The sequence below is a fragment of the Phyllopteryx taeniolatus genome, chromosome 17 (genome assembly GCF_024500385.1).
Source record: "Phyllopteryx taeniolatus isolate TA_2022b chromosome 17, UOR_Ptae_1.2, whole genome shotgun sequence".
NCBI classification, from domain to species: domain Eukaryota; kingdom Metazoa; phylum Chordata; class Actinopteri; order Syngnathiformes; family Syngnathidae; genus Phyllopteryx; species Phyllopteryx taeniolatus.
The window spans coordinates 4,524,775-4,542,099 of NC_084518.1; the positions used below are offsets into that span (position 1 = coordinate 4,524,775).

At 42.8% G+C, this 17,325-nt stretch overlaps 1 protein-coding gene across 2 annotated transcripts; it reads right to left on the minus strand.

Moving 5' to 3' along the window:
• Nucleotides 1-810: 810 nt before the first annotated feature.
• Nucleotides 811-17,028, minus strand: c17h21orf91 (chromosome 17 C21orf91 homolog). Of its 2 annotated transcripts, none has more exons than XM_061752220.1 (5): nucleotides 16,832-17,017; nucleotides 14,994-15,139; nucleotides 3,990-4,496; nucleotides 3,745-3,807; nucleotides 811-2,398 (listed from the first exon to the last, which is right to left on the minus strand). In XM_061752220.1, exons 2-5 carry the CDS (start codon nucleotides 15,118-15,120, stop codon nucleotides 2,190-2,192), a joined length of 906 nt encoding a protein of 301 aa, XP_061608204.1. In that variant the 5' UTR covers nucleotides 15,121-15,139; nucleotides 16,832-17,017; the 3' UTR covers nucleotides 811-2,189. The 2 variants fall into 2 exon arrangements, with proteins under 2 accessions (XP_061608204.1, XP_061608205.1); XM_061752221.1 differs by lacking the exon at nucleotides 811-2,398 and adding an exon at nucleotides 2,410-3,639 and having other exon boundaries at nucleotides 16,832-17,028.
• Nucleotides 17,029-17,325: the final 297 nt, after the last annotated feature.

The following is a 17,325-nucleotide window of genomic DNA, read 5'->3' on the forward strand; positions in this document are numbered from 1 at the left end:
GTCCAGAACCATAAGAGGAGCTGTAATTGTGTCATTTGTCCACTAGATAGCAGCATGCACACTCACTCTCCATCCATCGAAACCTAGAAAAAAGTTTGAAATTTGGACCCCCAAAAAATGCATCTCTCATTTCATCACTTCGAAGCCACTATCACATGTTCGCATTTGTCTCAGATCTGCTGTTATCAACCAAATATCCTTTTCAAATTTGACTAATTTAAGTTAGAACATGAATTATCATCCGTTTTGGATTAATATAGTATATATTGTACATATAAAAATAGACGATGTTACATGTGCATCAATGAAAGCTCACCTTGCCAATGCAAAAATGTAACACTGAATACTGTACCAAAAAATATAATTTTATTAAAAATGAAAAAGCACAAATTACACAAACTCTGTACTGTCCACCATGATACACACACAAAATAAATAGTAAGTAAAAAAGATCGTATGACACAAATAAAGCTTTGATCAAAATAAAGTCAAACGAAAAAAAGTTTCCAGTTGAGGATTTCTACTGACGAAGGCATATATGGATATAGCCATTTTTCCACACGATACAAAAATACACAGCGTCCATATTTAAAACCAACTTTAGACACACAGGCTACATTAAAAACAAATCTTAAAAACACACAAAAATGACATTTAGAATGGAGCTAAACCCCCCAAAAGGGTCAAATCAATGGGATCTCTTACAAAGAGAGAATGAAAGCAATACACCAACATTTTTAGAATATTTCTAACCGGGAATTTGATTCTGCAGCCAAGTGACCTCCTCAGAAGACAAATATTTGTATTAGATACATCTCTTGCGTAGCGTTCTTATTTCACAAACTAACCAAAACATTGTATCATGTATTGCATGAATATAAAACTCTCTCACATTTGTAACACTTCACCTGGACACAAATGAAAAGAATTAATCATCCTTATGGACAAACTCTCCCATCCAGCCATCCATTTTCCATACCACTTATCCTCACTAGGGTCGGCAGCGTGCTGGAGCCTATTCCAGCTGACTCTGGGCGAGAGGCAGGGTACACCCTGGACTGGTCGCCAGCCAATCGCAGGGCACATATAAACAACCAACCATTGACACTCACGTTCACACCTACGGGAAATTCAGAGTCTTCGGTTAACCTACCATACATGCTTTTGGGATGTGGGAGGAAACCAGAGTAGCTGGGGAGAACATGCAAACTCCACACAGGCGAGGCTGGATTTGAACCGGCGTCCTCAGAACTGTGAGGCAGATATGCTTACCAGTCAACCACCGTGTCGCCTGGACAAACTCTTAATAGGATAAAAAATAATACTATGTGGAATTGATTTTTAACCAAAGCACAAGTGAAACAGTTCAGTGTTGCAACATCTGTTCACGGTGTTTGCAGTTCATACGTGAAGCACATAATTTGGACAGACTTTGGTTTGACAATTAGACATCATTGACATTTCCTCATGCATCTCCATATTAAAGCAATACTTGTTTTCAGAGTGAGCTTGAATGAACTAATGAAGACCCATTATTATTTGGAAGGGATACCCCAACAGGTCAGAAGCTATCCTTTTATAAAGCCTTTGGCTGTGTTTTGGACACATCTACCTGTGTTTTTTTGAGGACTATACTTAAATCATCTTATTGCATAATGTAAGGTTCTTTATGATACCATATATAGTCTAATCTTCACACACACAGTTTTTTTTTGTGTGCGTCTATGTAAAAGTTATATATCAGAGAGCAAACAAAATAAAAAATAAGCAGTTGAAATGCCTGTGTGCAACAAAAATGGATGTTAAAGTTGCAGAAGTGCAATAACAACAGAGAACATAAATTCAAGCAAGGCATGTTTTAAAATGCCGAGTGTGAAGATATGAAACAGTAAAAAAAAAAAATATATATTATATACATATATATATCTACATAAAATAATACTAAATAAAATGAAATACAGGAGGAACCAAGTGCATTCAGAGAAGTTTGGACTTTGACTAGTTTGTTTCTAAACCAACATGAATCCTTGTATTCTCACGACAACTGTGAGGAGGACCAAGCAAGCCCTTAATGCTGAGCACAGTGCAGTTCCCTCAGCATCTCGCAAATGAGGGCATTCCTTTCTCAGTCTTATTGCAGGAAACATGTATAAAAGTATTCCAAAAACATGCACGTCGCACACGCACTGTCACTCTACGGGTCCACTGACTCTGACGCTGCTGCTGCTGCTGCTGGTGGTGGTGCTGGTGCTGGTCTTGACCCCAGCCCTGCTAATGTGCAGCCAGGGCAGCTTGGCACAGTTCTTGAAGAGCTGCTCGATGGCTACATGACGCACGTGCAGCTCGGACGCCAGCGAGTCTTTCTCCTGCACGGCCGCAGTTAGCTCCTCGAAGACCTCTGTGGAAGAAGAGGCACAAAAATTCACAGTCGCATAAAGCAGAGAACACATTTTTGCATGCGAAAACCTTTAAAAATGCTTGGCTCAAACTGCTTTGTAGGATTTTTTCCTATACACTCATTTTAAAACAATGTTATAATTCATTAATTTGTTAAATATTTATTATGGAAGATCCACCAACTGATGTTGAAAATATGCGTCACAATGAAGGAAAATACGGTACACCGGAGCAGTGTTCGAAAACTACCGGTATATTTAATTTCACAGATGGGTGAACTGTACAGTTCACTATATTAAAAAAATCCCTATGTATGAATTGGAAGATTTACATTGATTTATTTCATTTATTTAAAAAGGGACAATACATATTCATGAACATCCATCCATCCATCCATTTTCTGAGCCGCTTCTCCTCACTAGGGTCGCGGGCGTGCTGGAGCCTATCCCAGCTGTCATCGGGCAGGAGGCGGGGTACACCCTGAACTGGTTGCCAGCCAATCGCAGGGCACATAGAAACAAACAACCATTCGCACTCACAGTCATGCCTACGGGCAATTTAGAGTCTCCAATTAATGCATGTTTTTGGGATGTGGGAGGAAACCGGAGTGCCCGGAGAAAACCCACGCAGGCACGGGGAGAACATGCAAACTCCACACAGGCGGGGCCGGGGATTGAACCCGGGTCCTCAGAACTGTGAGACTGCATTTTGTGGCCATTTCCGGTTGCCATTTTTACTTTCCTTTCCGTAACAAGGAACAAAACAACAACAATGGCGACCGCGGAATGGACCTAGATGACCAGATGATACGTTTAATTATGCCGCAAAATCAATCGAGAAGGCGGCGGCGTAGGTGCTATGTGGAACCGGGAGGAACGCTGATTACATCATCAGAGCATGTGACTAAAACGGACCAATCACGAGAGATGATCTCTACGCGCAAGCAACAATTTTTGCCGTGTGCGCGTCAAGCGACGCAGAGGGACCGCGCGGGCCAATTCGTCGGTCACATAATGCAATGCGAGCGTATAAAAAGGCCTTTAGCCTTTAAAGTTAAGCATTTTTGTTTTTTTTGTTCACCATTGGAAAATGAAGGACCTGTTTTGTTTTTATTTTTTTGTCAAGTTGCAATTACCCATACATCCAAGATGTGCATATAGGGGGTCCTATATTGCCGCCTCCTTTTGGAATGCTTTCAAAGCCCTGCAGCACCACTGACTGAATGCAACCTTGCAACTCTGACTGGACACATTTGTTTAAAAAAAAAAAAAATAATTTAAAAAAATAATAATAAAAATAAAATCAATAAATAAAATATGGTTCTCATCGCTTGTTTGAAACACTTACTTTGAATCTTCATGAGAAGCTGGTTGTTCAAGTGATGGAGTTCATCCACACACATTTTAGTCACTAAAAGAAAAAGAAAAACTTTAGCTGGGATTAGAGTGTGTTACAAACAGGTTTCATATTTAGAAGAAAGCCGATCAAAATGTTAATTGGATGCTGTATGTAAAACAGAAATGGTACCATATCGCACATTCTAAATAGTTATAGTTAGCTTCACACTGTAGGTAAATTCCACATCTGCTCACATTCATCTCTGCTGTGGCCCTGATGTTTGCGCTCAGTCTGCACTCCCACTGATTGTGGATTCCGGATGTGCAGAGCTTTCCTGCCGCCACTGGACCATACGTCCCCATGAGAGTTCTGGAGCATCCTCAATTCCTGGGCTGCGTGGCACTTCAGCATCCCCACGGTGTAGTCGGGTAGCCGCGTGGCACCCCCCGGTTCCCAGCAGGGAGCGTAGCGGGGCACCTGGGCTTCCGACTGAGGCAGCAGCTTGCGGTCACTTTGTTGGCTGTAACAGAGAAGTCTGGACCCGCATCTGGTGAGGCCGTTGGAAGGGACATTGTCTTTGTTTTGGGCATACTGGATGATACGATTCAGTTTTTGGCTGAGGGCCAGTTTCATTCCCTCGTAGGCACTTCGGGAGACCTTTGAGTGTGACAGCTTCTGGTTGGCGATCAGGTGACATTTCTCAAAGCAGTCTCTGTGGCCTCGTAGAGACTTTGAATGCAAAAGGGTGGCAGCAGGAACACCTGTAATCACACAAAGAATACATTATTAGATGATGTCACGCCACAAGGAGTTTCGTCGTTCCCAACAAAATATGTCAGGCCCAATTAGGAAAAAAAAGTCTGCGATAGCAAATTGGGCCAATATCGGGGCTACAATCTTGTAGTCTGATGCAGGCATAACTCCGCTACACTAAAGATTCTCCTTTCAACGTATTTAACGGTGGGGGTTCAACAAGGAAGAGTAGCCTGTTGCTACATGCCAAGTGGTGCAAGACAATTGGTCAGAGTGACAACTAAGTTTGTAGTTTTGTACGACTCATACATGCCGGATCATTTTAATTATTTACACAAAACAGACATGCTTGTGGTCATGGTGACAATCCAAGGCAGAGAAATGACAATTGCAGAATACTCCTGAAGTGTGTCAACATTTGACACAACTACGTAGGTCCACTCATAATTACTGCATGCCTATTAAAAGTCTAGACTCATAAGTGCATTAAGTACAAATCACTCATTAATTGAGGCCATCATTAACGCATTCTTTGATTACGATGTTTAGAACATTGTCTAAATTATTGTTTATGGGAATTCTTACTTGACTAAATAAAATTGGATTAAATAGATGCACTGTACTGTACTTTCCTTCTTGTGGGTGGCCTTTGCACTCACTCATACTATTGATACTTTTAAGGTGACCTTATTTAAAGGCACGTGGGGCACAGTTGAAGATGCAATAACACGGGAACAATTTGAAAAAATATATATATTCTGTTGCGTTAGATTTTAATGCTGATTCAAACTAAAATTGGCATGTTGATTCCAAAATTGCAGTCAGTTTTTTTTTCTAGCACGTCAAGTTTTTTTCTCCATAGCTTACCGTCCAGATAAGCAAAATTCCACTGGTTAGCTGTAGTAAGACTTGCCAGCTGACTACGATTGGAATTATCTACAGTTACGTGGCAACTTGTTTGTGCAGTCAGCATTGAAAAAGTGCGGTGAGGTGTGTGCAGCTCCCAATATGTCAGTACTGTAAATATCTGCAAACAGAAAGCTAGCATAGTAGGAATTAAGAGGATTTGTGTAGCAGTACTACATTATTTGTTTTCATTGTGTTAGTAAGCTAATCATTAATATACCTGTGTGCCCGCAAAAGGATTTTCCAGCGAGGGGGGTAACATTATTACAAAAACATCACAGATATAGCTTCGTGTTACGTTTCAGCTGTATTGTACCCAAAGAAGCAACACATTTGAAAAATGAACATGTATAGTCTGTTGGCCTCCTCCGTTTAATGTCTTGGTTTATGACTATATGGGGCAGTTAGGAATGTTTCCATATGCTCTGTTTAACATAAATATACAAAAGCCAATATGTTTCTCATGTACGGAACGACCTTCTGCAGTTGTCCACTTAACTTTAGAACTTTAAAACCAAGTACTGCAAAGGCACTCGTAATAGTGACACACTTGAGAGGTGCTGAAAGTCACTTTTGGAGACGTGGGACAAAGGTCATTGGTGCAAAGGTGTCAAACAGAGCTGCATGGCAACACATGGAAGTATTTGTAGTCAGCAGCTATGTGGCCTAAATAGACAACAACATTGACCTCATGCAAGCAGCAGCAATGTACTAACAAGTATTTATAAAAAAAAAAAAAAAAAAAAAAAAAGAAGCTCGCCAGAAGACAATGTCCTTTAAATCCATCCATCCATTTTCTGAGCCGCTTCTCCTCACTAGGGTCGCGGGCGTGCTGGAGCCTATCCCAGCTGTCATCGGGCAGGAGGCGGGGTACACCCTGAACTGGTTGCCAGCCAATTGCAGGGCACATAGAAACTAACAACCATTCGCACTCACAGTCATGCCTACGGGCAATTTAGAGTCTCCAATTAATGCATGTTTTTGGGATGTGGGAGGAAACCGGAGTGCCCGGAGAAAACCCACGCAGGCACGGGGAGAAGATGCAAACTCCACACAGGCGGGGACGGGGATTGAACCCCGCACCTCAGAACTGTGAGGCTAACGCTCTAACCAGTCGGCCACCGTGCCGCCTGTCCTTTAAATCCTATAAGTTAACTTACCATCAATTGAGAATGCAAGACAGGTTTATTTTCCTTTGGCTGATGAGTCATTGTGTATGTGCAATGCAACAGATTCATCAGGTGTAACTGCAACTGGCTCAACTAAGAAAGTGAAAGTCAAAAATGGGGGTGGGGGTGAATATCATTATTAGCTTCTTCCAAGAGGTTTGAATTAATTATTTGATGTGAGATATTTGTTGAAATCAGTCTGGGGCATCAAGCTTTGAGGCTTGGGGACCACTGTCTTAATTCACACTAAGCCTAAGTGAGAATAAAGTTTGGTCTGATAGTATCCCACAAGGATGCATTGGATATAAAAGTCATTCATCTTTCCAGAGGGCCGAACATTTGACCTGGTATTGACATTTTTATGACAAAGCGATGCCATTGTAGGTTACTATTTTCTCCTAACGCTGTTACTTAAAGTACCATATAACATGTGCTGTAATTCACTAGTTAATTGGAATGTGTTTGAAGACCCCAGAGGATGTTCTGGAACATTTGAGAGATCAAATATACAATTACCAGCACCTGGCAGCAGCTTTAACTGCAGGGTTAAGAGTTTACTGCCAATGAATGGGCTGTTTGTAGGGGTATGTCACAATAGCCACTGTTGGGCAGCAAATGAGAATCAGCTGCATCATTCTGACAACACAAGGCCCAGCTGGTAACATGAGCAGGCCTCAGCAGAAATATATTTATGTAAGCTGATAAAGGAACGCTGCTGTGATTAGCTGAACCAGGAGGCTCAGCCATGTTGCCTGGTGAGGGGGAAATGGACAGTTTTTGTCGACCATCAGATACCGTAGATGAAATGGCTTGTTTCCTATATTCCACTTCAGAGAACCAGAACCGAAATCACGTGACATTCTGCTCTTTACTGTGCATTTCCCATTACGGGAGGTTTGCTTGTTTGCCATTTGAGTATTGGTTTAAGAAACTCCAAAGACTTTCACATTCATTTTCTTCTCACTGTAGATGAAAAGTGTTTGTTTCCTGTATTCCACTTCAAAGAACAAGAGCTGAAATAATGTGACATTCTGCTCTATACTGAGCATCACCCATTCCAGGAAGTTTGGGTGTTTTCCATTTGAATATTGGTTTGAATCATATGACTCACAACAGGTTTCGTTGGAAGATTTAGAGATAACCAGTAACAGTACATGCAAGCAAAAAGTGTCAAGAGTATTTTAATACCTTCTTGACTTTCAATGATTTTCATACCTTTTTGACTCTGCATTGAAGTATGCCCCAATTATAATTCAAGAAAATAACAATATTTCTCATACTATAAATATGTATTCATCTAATACACACACAATATGGGTTCCACTAGCCCTGATGTTTTTTGTTTTGTTATTCTTTGAGACCGCAGCAGCTGCCTTGTTCTCTGCTGGGCTGACGATTCAGGCTACGTAACCATGTACTTGTCACAGCTCACATGGTGCAGTGAAACAAAACAATGTTTCTCACAGTTGGAAATTCTTATTGAAGAACAGGCTTCGAAGTGTATTGTAGATGGAGACAATTACAATGGTGTTATTTCTAAAGGCGCTGGATAAATAGGCCAAAGGAGTTTCCTCAGGAAACACCTACTTGGATCTTCAACATTACCCAGAACTAAAGTGAAACCAATGTTTTTCTTCCATAGAGAGTCTGTACAACTAAATATACACATTTCGACGCTCAATGGGAACAGAGGAGAAATCCGAGTTACAAACGGTGTCAAATCTTAAACATTAGTGATCCATTGGAGCGTGGCATTGACATGGAGCTTATTCATGGGTCTTGTTGGGGTGATGTATCAGAGCAGATTCAAGCACTGTGCACGTCACTAAGTGGCGTCAACAAGTCTCAACATTTCATGCAAACTCAAAAGTAGCAGGGAGTGTGGAGAGGCTGTGGGTGGAACTAATACTTTGAGTACAAGTTCAGGTTCAAACAAAGAAACTGTCCTCAACCGTGGGATCTTTTTGACTAATTAGAAACCACACAAATATGTAAAGTGACGCATGAAGAGCTTTGGTGATTTTAATACACTATTGGTGGATTAAGCCCCTTTTATACTGCCTGCAAAAGACAGCCTTTGTTTAGATTAAATGGCACTGACACAAATTAAGACGGTGGCTGTGTGTAAGCAAAAAAAGAATACAGTGTAACATATGGCACTTACTTTTACCCACCCGGCTGTGTTGAAAGCAACGTCACTGTCCGCAAAGTATTTTATAAACTCACAACAGACGCTTGTACCGTTGTCACATTTCTAATTATCAGATCGCTGTGCACAGTTGTGCTACGATATCGCCTTTGCTGGGTTCTGTGTAAAAGGTAACAGTGACGAAATTCCAGCTCTTTTGTTACAATTCCAATAAGGCAATTTTCCAGGATCTCAGTGTGAGGCTTTAGGCACAAAGTTTAGTACGAGTACAGAAATGGCATAAGTCACATTTCTTGTAGTTTGGCAATCCCCGTTGTTTCACATCAACGACATGCTTGAATGACTCACAAACTCCTTTCTGCAAACACTCCCTGGAAGAAGTTATGTAACAGCCACTTGAGGAACCCCGAGAAGCACACCGAGGCTGGTACAGTTCAGAGTCTTATCTTGCTCCTTGACAAACACTAATAACACAGCAGTCTAGTGGAACTCCCCCGCCCCACTTGACCCTTGCCTTTTGCAAATTAACAAGAAAATAGATACATGCATTTTTGCTTTTCAGACAGTCAGAATACAAATAGTGACCTCTGCTCTAATAGCCGCCGTGTTTCAATGAATCATCCAATCTGTTGTTGTCCAACGAGGAGTAGAAGACGGTTTTATTTGTGTGAGACAAAAACAACCAGGTAAAAAAGTATGCATGTGGAAAACGATATCTACCTTATTAAACTGCATTATATTAACCTGATAGAAGCCCGGTAACTCGAGAACTCGACGACATACACTGGGGAACACAATTTTTGTTGAGCAAATGTAGCATGACGTGTGTTAAAGTGCCGCTTTGTATTTGCCCGTTTTCATCAATTTTCCATTTTATTTAGAGTTTTGGTGTCTGACTCAACTGTACCTGGAAGGAGAGCTGGCACTGGCTCCAGCCACCCATATTGTGGTAGAAAATGGATGGCTGGATTAAAAGGCAAAAGTATGTTTTTAACAGTCATTTCTGTTTTACTTTAAAATGTCAGCGGAATTATTCCTTCATTATAAGAATTGTCCGCTACGATTTGTCTGCGAGGCAGATGCAGTTCTCAAAACAGCCATATGTGGCTCGCGACTCACAGGTTCACGACCCCTGGTGAAAGGTAATAAAGTAGCCTTGTCCAATGTTCAAGAAGGATATCAGTCAAAGTCCATCAAACTGAGTTAGATGAGTAAGCCTGGACAACTGACTACATGATACATGCTACACAAAACATCAACTGTGTATTACTCCATCCATCCATCCATCCATTTTCTACCGCTTATCCGAGGTCGGGTCGTGGGGTAGTCGCTTTGGCAGGGACGCCCAGACTTCCCTCTCCCCAGCCACTTCCTCCAGCTCTTCCGGCGGGATCCCGAGGCATTCCCAGGCCAGCCGAGAGACGTAGTCTCTCCAGCGTGTCCTGGGTTGTCCTCGGGGTCTCCTCCCGGTGGGACGTGCCCGGAACACCTCACCAGGGAGGCGACCGGGAGGCATCCTAAACAGATGCCCCACCCACCTCATCTGGCTCCTCTCGATGTGGAGGAGCAGCGGCCCTACTCTGAGCTCCTCCCGGATGGCTTCTCACACTCTCTTTAAGGGAGAGCCCGGACACCCTGCGGAGGGAACTCATTTCGGCCGCTTGTATCCGGGATATTGTTCTTTCGGTTGAAACTCCTTCTGACAGGGGATTCTGCCAGACGTTCCCAGCAGACCCTCACAATACGTTTGGGCCTGCCAGGTCGGACCGGCATCTTCCCCCACCTTCGGAGCCAACTCACCACCAGGTGGTGATCAGTTGACAGCTCCGCCCCTCTATTCACCCGAGTGTCCAATACATGCGGCCGCAAGTCCGATGACATGACCACAAAGTCGATCATCGAACTGCGACCTTGGTTATCCTGGTGCCAAGTGCACGTGTGGACACCCTTATGCTTGAACATGGTGTTCGTTATGGATAATCCGTGATGACCACAGAAGTCCAATAACAGAACACCCCTCAAGTTCTGATCGGGGACGCCGTTCCTCCCAATCGCGCCCTTCCAGGTCTCACTGTCATTGCTCACGTGAGCATTGAAGTCCCTCAGCAGAACGATGGAGTCCCCAGCAGGAGTGTTCTCCAGCACCCCCTCCAAGGACTCCAAAAAAGGTGGGTACTCTGAACTGCTGTTTGGTGCATAGGCACAAACAACAGTCAGGACCCGTCCCCCCCACCCGAAGGCGGAGGGAGGCTACCCACTCGTCCACCGGGGTGAACCCCAACGTACAGGCGCCGAGCCGGGGGGGCAATAAGTATACCCAGACCTGCTCGGCGCCGCTCGCCATAGGCAACTCCAGAGTGGAAGAGAGTCCCCAACCACTCTCGAGAGAGAGCCCAAGCTGTGCGTGGAGGCGAGCCCGACTATATCTAGTCGGAACTTCTCGACCTCACGCACCAGCTCGGGCTCCTTCCCTGCCAGTTAGGTGACATTCCACGTACCTAGAGCCAGCTTCTGTAGCCGGGGATCGGATCGCCAAGGTCCCTGCCTTTGGCCACCGCCCAGCTCACACTGGACCTGACCCCTATGGCCCCTCCCACAGGTGGTGAGCCCATGGGAAGGGGACTCACGTTACCCTTTCGGGCTGTGCCCGGCCGGGCCCCATGGGTGCAGGCCCCGCCACCAGGCACTCGGCTTCGTGCCCCACCTCCAGGCCTGGCTCCAGAGGGGGGCCCCGGTGACCCGTGTCCGGGAAAGGAAAACGTCTTCCTGAATTGTTTGTCATCATAGGGTTTTTTGGAGCTGTGCTTTGTCTGGTCCCTCACCTAGGACCCGTTTGCCATGGGTGACTCTGCCATGGGCATAAAGCCCCAGACAACTAAGCTCCTCGGATCATTGGGACACACAAACCCCTCCACCACGATAGGGTGACAGCTCAAGGAGGGTTGTGTATTACTGGATCTGATATTATTACTATTACATAGAAATGCTAGAAGACACAGCTGTGGCTCAGAAAAGCTCTTAATCAGAAGAGCAAATTATCCAGACCACCACATTTAACTTCCCAGTCTCTTAACAGGGGAGCTATAAATCCATCCATCCATTTTCAGAACCACTTATCCTCACTAGGGTTGCAGGTGTACAGGTGCCTAACCCAGCTGACCCTGGGCGAGAGGCGGGATACACCCTAAACTGGTCGCCAGCCAATCGCAGGCCACATATAGAGAAACAACCATGCGCACTCACAATCACTGATTTAGAGTCTTGAATCAACATACCATGCATGTTTTTGGAATGTGGGAAGAAACCGGAGTACCGGGAGAAAATTCACTGAGGCACGGAGAGAACATGAAAACTCCACACAGGCGAGGACGGATTTGAACCCTGGACCTCAGAACTGTGAGGCAGATGTGCTAAACAGTCGGCCACCATGCCGCCTATAAATATACATGTATACATTCGGGCTGCTGATAAAAAGAATGATATTGTACAATTCTGGGAACTGTTAATCAGCGATGTGACATTGATGAGGAATGTCCACCGTAATTCTAGAGTGCAGAAAAGGGCCTTGAGAGATGCTGACGATCAGAGCCAAGAGAGAGTATAATCCCTTCTGATTGCACATTTTTTACTTCTTCAAACTCATTAAGATAAGGAGACTTCAAACACACACTCTTGAGTTTGACTGGCACATCAAACGGTTGAATGACTGTGTTTGTAGAGAAGGGTTTAAGCTTTCCGGGACATGACACTTATTTCAATGCAAGGCCAACTTTACTCAGGCAGATAAAAGACATGTTTGACAAAGCCAACCAGATAAGAACTCAACAAACCTTTTGAATTAATGAAATGCTAACACAGAGACTGAGTCAAAACTGAACCTCACAATCTTTGGAGATGGTCTTGTATTTGAGCTTACAAGAGTGGACAGTTTGGGTGGACCTAATGAAGTGTCCGGTCAATGTGCACTATATTACCAAAGGTATTTGCTCACCTGCCTTGACTCACATATGATTTTAAGTGATATCCAACTCTAAATCCATTTGGTTTAAAGGTCAGAGGACAAAGATTTTTACATTTTTTGATAACTCTAGGACCCCATTTGGTTTAAAGGTCAGAGGACAAAGATTTTTACATTTTTTGATAACTCTAGGACCCCTTTAAAAACCACATCTGCCATTTCGAAGTGATTATATGGCAGATATACAGCATATTAAATAAATAAATAAATAAAATAACATCGATAAATATGATGCCGCGTCTTCGGGTCTTCTTCTCTTTCTGGCGCTGTGATGTCACATGAGCCATACATCCTGTTCGTTCGGCGTGTGCAATTGTTCCATGCTGTTGTTCCAGTCCTTGTATATTTGTTGTCGTATGATTTAACGATCTTACGATGGTTTATTGTGTGACATTTGGTTGTACAAATGGTTCAGGCAGCGGCAAGAGTTATTTTATTTTTTTTGGCTTTCCAAGTGAAGAAGGAATACGTGACCAGTGGATAGTGAAAGTCACTCGACAGGGGAAGAAATGTGGTCAGCTATGGGTGCCTAGCGAGCATTCCAAACTGTGCCCATCACTTCGAACCGGCGTGTTTTTAGAAAGCATTGGATACACAGGTGTCGTTAGGGAGAGGCTGGAACCAGCTGTGGTGCCAACTATTTTTCCTACGGCCATCGGGACCTCCACTGCCAGCAAGAGAAATAAATCTCGCAGCCGCCACGATGAACTGGCGAAGCGGCGCAGACAAGAGGTGAGCATTTCCTTGTATATACCTACGACTATTATAGTTACTATGCACTGGGGAGTAGGGAAAAAAGACCCACACAGTACTTTTTAGTATTGTCGTCTGTTATTTTGCCTATATGACAAGCCACCAGACACAAAGACTTTGTGTGCGGCGTGTTATAACGCAACTCGAGCGAGGGCCACACAAAATATAGGAATACTGCATCCTATGTAAAAGCTTGTGCCGGGTCACTGAAACATATATGAATATATAATACGTATAGTTGTGCTCAAAAATATTGGCACCCCTGGGGTGGCATTATTTCAAGCCACGAGTGTATAAAAAGACATGCTTTTGACATACCGTCACACCGAGCCAGTGGCCACTCTCTTTTTCTGTTGTACAGCTGCTACTTGGCGGCTCGTCGTCGTCACTGTCCGATCGGCTCAAACATGTACGCTTTGACGATGCCAAGTTCAGTTGGGTGCTCCTGTACGTCGAAATCCTCCTCCTCCACATATTCCAGCACGTTGCTCGCCATTGCGTATAGAGTGTAGCGTGCTGTGTTTGGCAATTGCAACGTCGCTTCCGGTAGCCCTTGCGGTGGATAGAGTAACAACACCCCGGTGTCTTGAGCTTCGGGTATGTTCGGGGAGGACTCAATATGCGTCATAAAAACCTCATTTTTAGCTAAACTATGGTTGAAAACTTGCTGGAAGTTACATGCATGTATTACATAACATAAACATTGCAAATATGAATTTTAACTGACCCCATAACATCTTTGTCTTCTGACCTTTAATATGATGTCGGTCTACTCTTTGCAGCTGTAACAAAGGTGATCTATCGGGTTGAGGGCAGACCAGTCAAGTTCATCCATACAAAATTCTCTTATGCATGTCTTTATGGACCTTACTTTGAGCACTGATGCACAGACATGTTGGAACAGGAAGGCCAAACTGTTTGACTGTCCAAAATGTCTTGGTATGCTGAGGCATTCAGAGTTTCTTTCACTGGAGCTCAGGAGCTAATATTTTGGACATTTCCAACTTTGTGGGAACAGTTTGGAGATGGCCGCTTCCTGACCCAACAGGACTGTGCATCAGTGCACATATCAAGGTTCATTGAGACATGGATGAGAGAGTTTGATGTGGATGAACTTGACTTGCCTGCACAATCCAGACCTCAACCCTATAGAACACTTTTGGATGAATTAGAGCGGACACTGAGAGCCAGGCCTTCTCATCCAACATCAGTGTGAAACGTCACAAATGCGCTTCTGGAAAAATGGTTATAAATTCCCATGGACACACTCTTAAACCTTGGGGAAAATCTTCCCAGAAGAGTTTAAGCTGTTACAACTGCAGAGGGAGGACCGATGTCATATTAAGCCCTATGGATTAAAAATGGGATGAAACTTAAATTCATACCTGAGTCAAGGAAGGCGATAGAATACTTTTGGCAATATAGTGTATGTCTACAACGAGGAGGTCCTTAATGGGTATCAGTCCGTGAACGTGAGCAGCTGATAAAGACAAAACAATAGTCGTCCTACCTTCAATGCTGAGTTCAAAGCACACATGGCAGAAAGATAAGGTCCCTGTATCTGTCTCCATCTTGCAGACACTGCAGATATTGTCGTCATTCAGATCAATGTTCACAAACTGCTCCTCCTCATCCATGGCGCTTCCGGCGACACAGCTGTGAAATGGATCGCATGGCTCAATACAAGAAGCTTGCAAACCTTAAAGTTTTTCGTTTGTTTAGTTGTTTTTTTAACATTGCATTTTCTTTGTTTGTGTCACTGGAGAGAATCCTCTTTTGTTTTGTGGGGAGCAATACAGTCAGAGGATAGCTTTTACAAAGATGGTTACAGATAATTATAAATAAATTTGAAAGAAAGAATATGAGGGACTAAGGCTGGATTTACACATTCCACTTTTTATGATTGACACTAATGTAACATATTTGAACCATATTTAATTGACTATAATTTAGATTGTTGTATTCTGATTAAATCAAACTTTGACTGTGCCACTTGAGAGCAAGAAAATTTTGAATTGTGTCCCTTTAGCCCATCCATCCATCCATTTTGTATACCGCTTATCCTCATTAAACTCGTGGATGAGCTGTCTTTGGGCTGGAGGCGGTGTAGTACACCTGTATTGGTTGTCAGCCATTCGCTGGCCACATAGACAATCAACTCTTCACGCTCACTATAAGTAATTCACAATCAAAATTTCACAGAAAACTGTTAATTATCCAGAGAAAAGAGTGAAAATGTACACTAAGCTCCATTACATTCATTGTTTTTAGTTAAAACACATTGTCACAATGTACAGAGGGAGAGGCTATATTAGGATAGTGTGAACATCAATGAGGTCGCCTTTGCACCCATTGATGTTTGACCACTCGTTCTTCTCTCAGAGCAGGGGTGGCAAACTTTCACGCTCAAGGGCCAAATTTGGTTTTTAAAACAAATAGATCAGTGAGATAAAATAAATAAGTGTGTATGAAATCCATTTTCTAAAGCGCTAATCCTCATTAGGTTTGCATTAGAGCGTAGGATGCATGTTTTTGCAATGTGGAAAGAAGCTGGAAAATTCAAACACCCAACCCCAGAACTGGGAGGTGGATGTGCTAAATAAAGACATGAAGGTCAATAGATTATTTTAATAATAAAATAATTATTCATGTTTACTTTATCATTTATGATAAATGTAACATAATTTACCAATTATAAACTTAAAATCAATTAAATGGACAAGAGTACAACATACATATTTTTCTTTTCATAATGCTCCTTTTTATTTAGTATAGTATTTAATAATATAAATGGGAAAAAATAAATGAATACATTTCAATTCATTTGGAAAAATGGCAAAATTAATGCAACAGATATTACAGGACTCTTGATGGGCCGGGTTTAAAGAACGGGGTCAAAACAAAACAAAAAAGAAAGAAAAAGAACAATCGAGAGTTGATTAAGCGTGTACTACATACTTTCCAACTTTCGCTTCACCTAAAATAAATATTAGCTAAAAAAAGTTTAGCCTCTGACGTAACACACTTACATTGTTTCATCCACATTGGTTGTTTCAACGAACGCTACACGTTGCCCTTTTAATACCAACTACGTTGCATTCGCATTAAGCAGCGAAACGAGTTACGTTGGTCATGTTAATCAACATCACGTCAGACTGCAGGATGTTAGTTGGTTAGTGAATAAACAGTACTATCGTTGTATTGTATGTTACCATACCGGTTCGCACAAATTCTAGCTAACAATAAGTTAAGCTAGTAACAGTAGCTAAACTAGCAAACCCCCTGAGTGGTTTCATCTGGATGATTCGTGACCGTTATTCGGCGTTGACGAGCACAAATTGGACTTACCCAGCAAGTGTCGCCAACTCCCCCTTATCTTCAAGGAACTGTCCTCGGACTTGTTGTCGCTTCGGTCGGGCCACACGACGGTTGCCTTTCGCTCGGGAAGGAACCCAAACATCGGATAACGAGCAAATCCCACAACACTTAGCAGAAAGAAACCTCCTGCCTCCCACCGGAATGTTCCACTACTTTAACTAAGGGGTGAAAGAAAGACAAAAGTTTCCCCACAACAATCTTTAACACCAGTACATTTTAAAAGAATGGTTACAGACACAATGAATAACCTGCATATGAACATACAGGTACATTAATTTTGTTTTACTTACTGCCCCCTGTCCTAATTTTAATACACCCCCACAAATGCAGTATGTTATGCCGTCCGGTTGTCGTCACTTTACATGTTTCCATATATGCTGATGAGGGAGTCACTGTTAAACTGACCTCAAGTTAAGCACAAATTCTAATAATAATAATCATAATAATAATAGGTTGCTTATTAT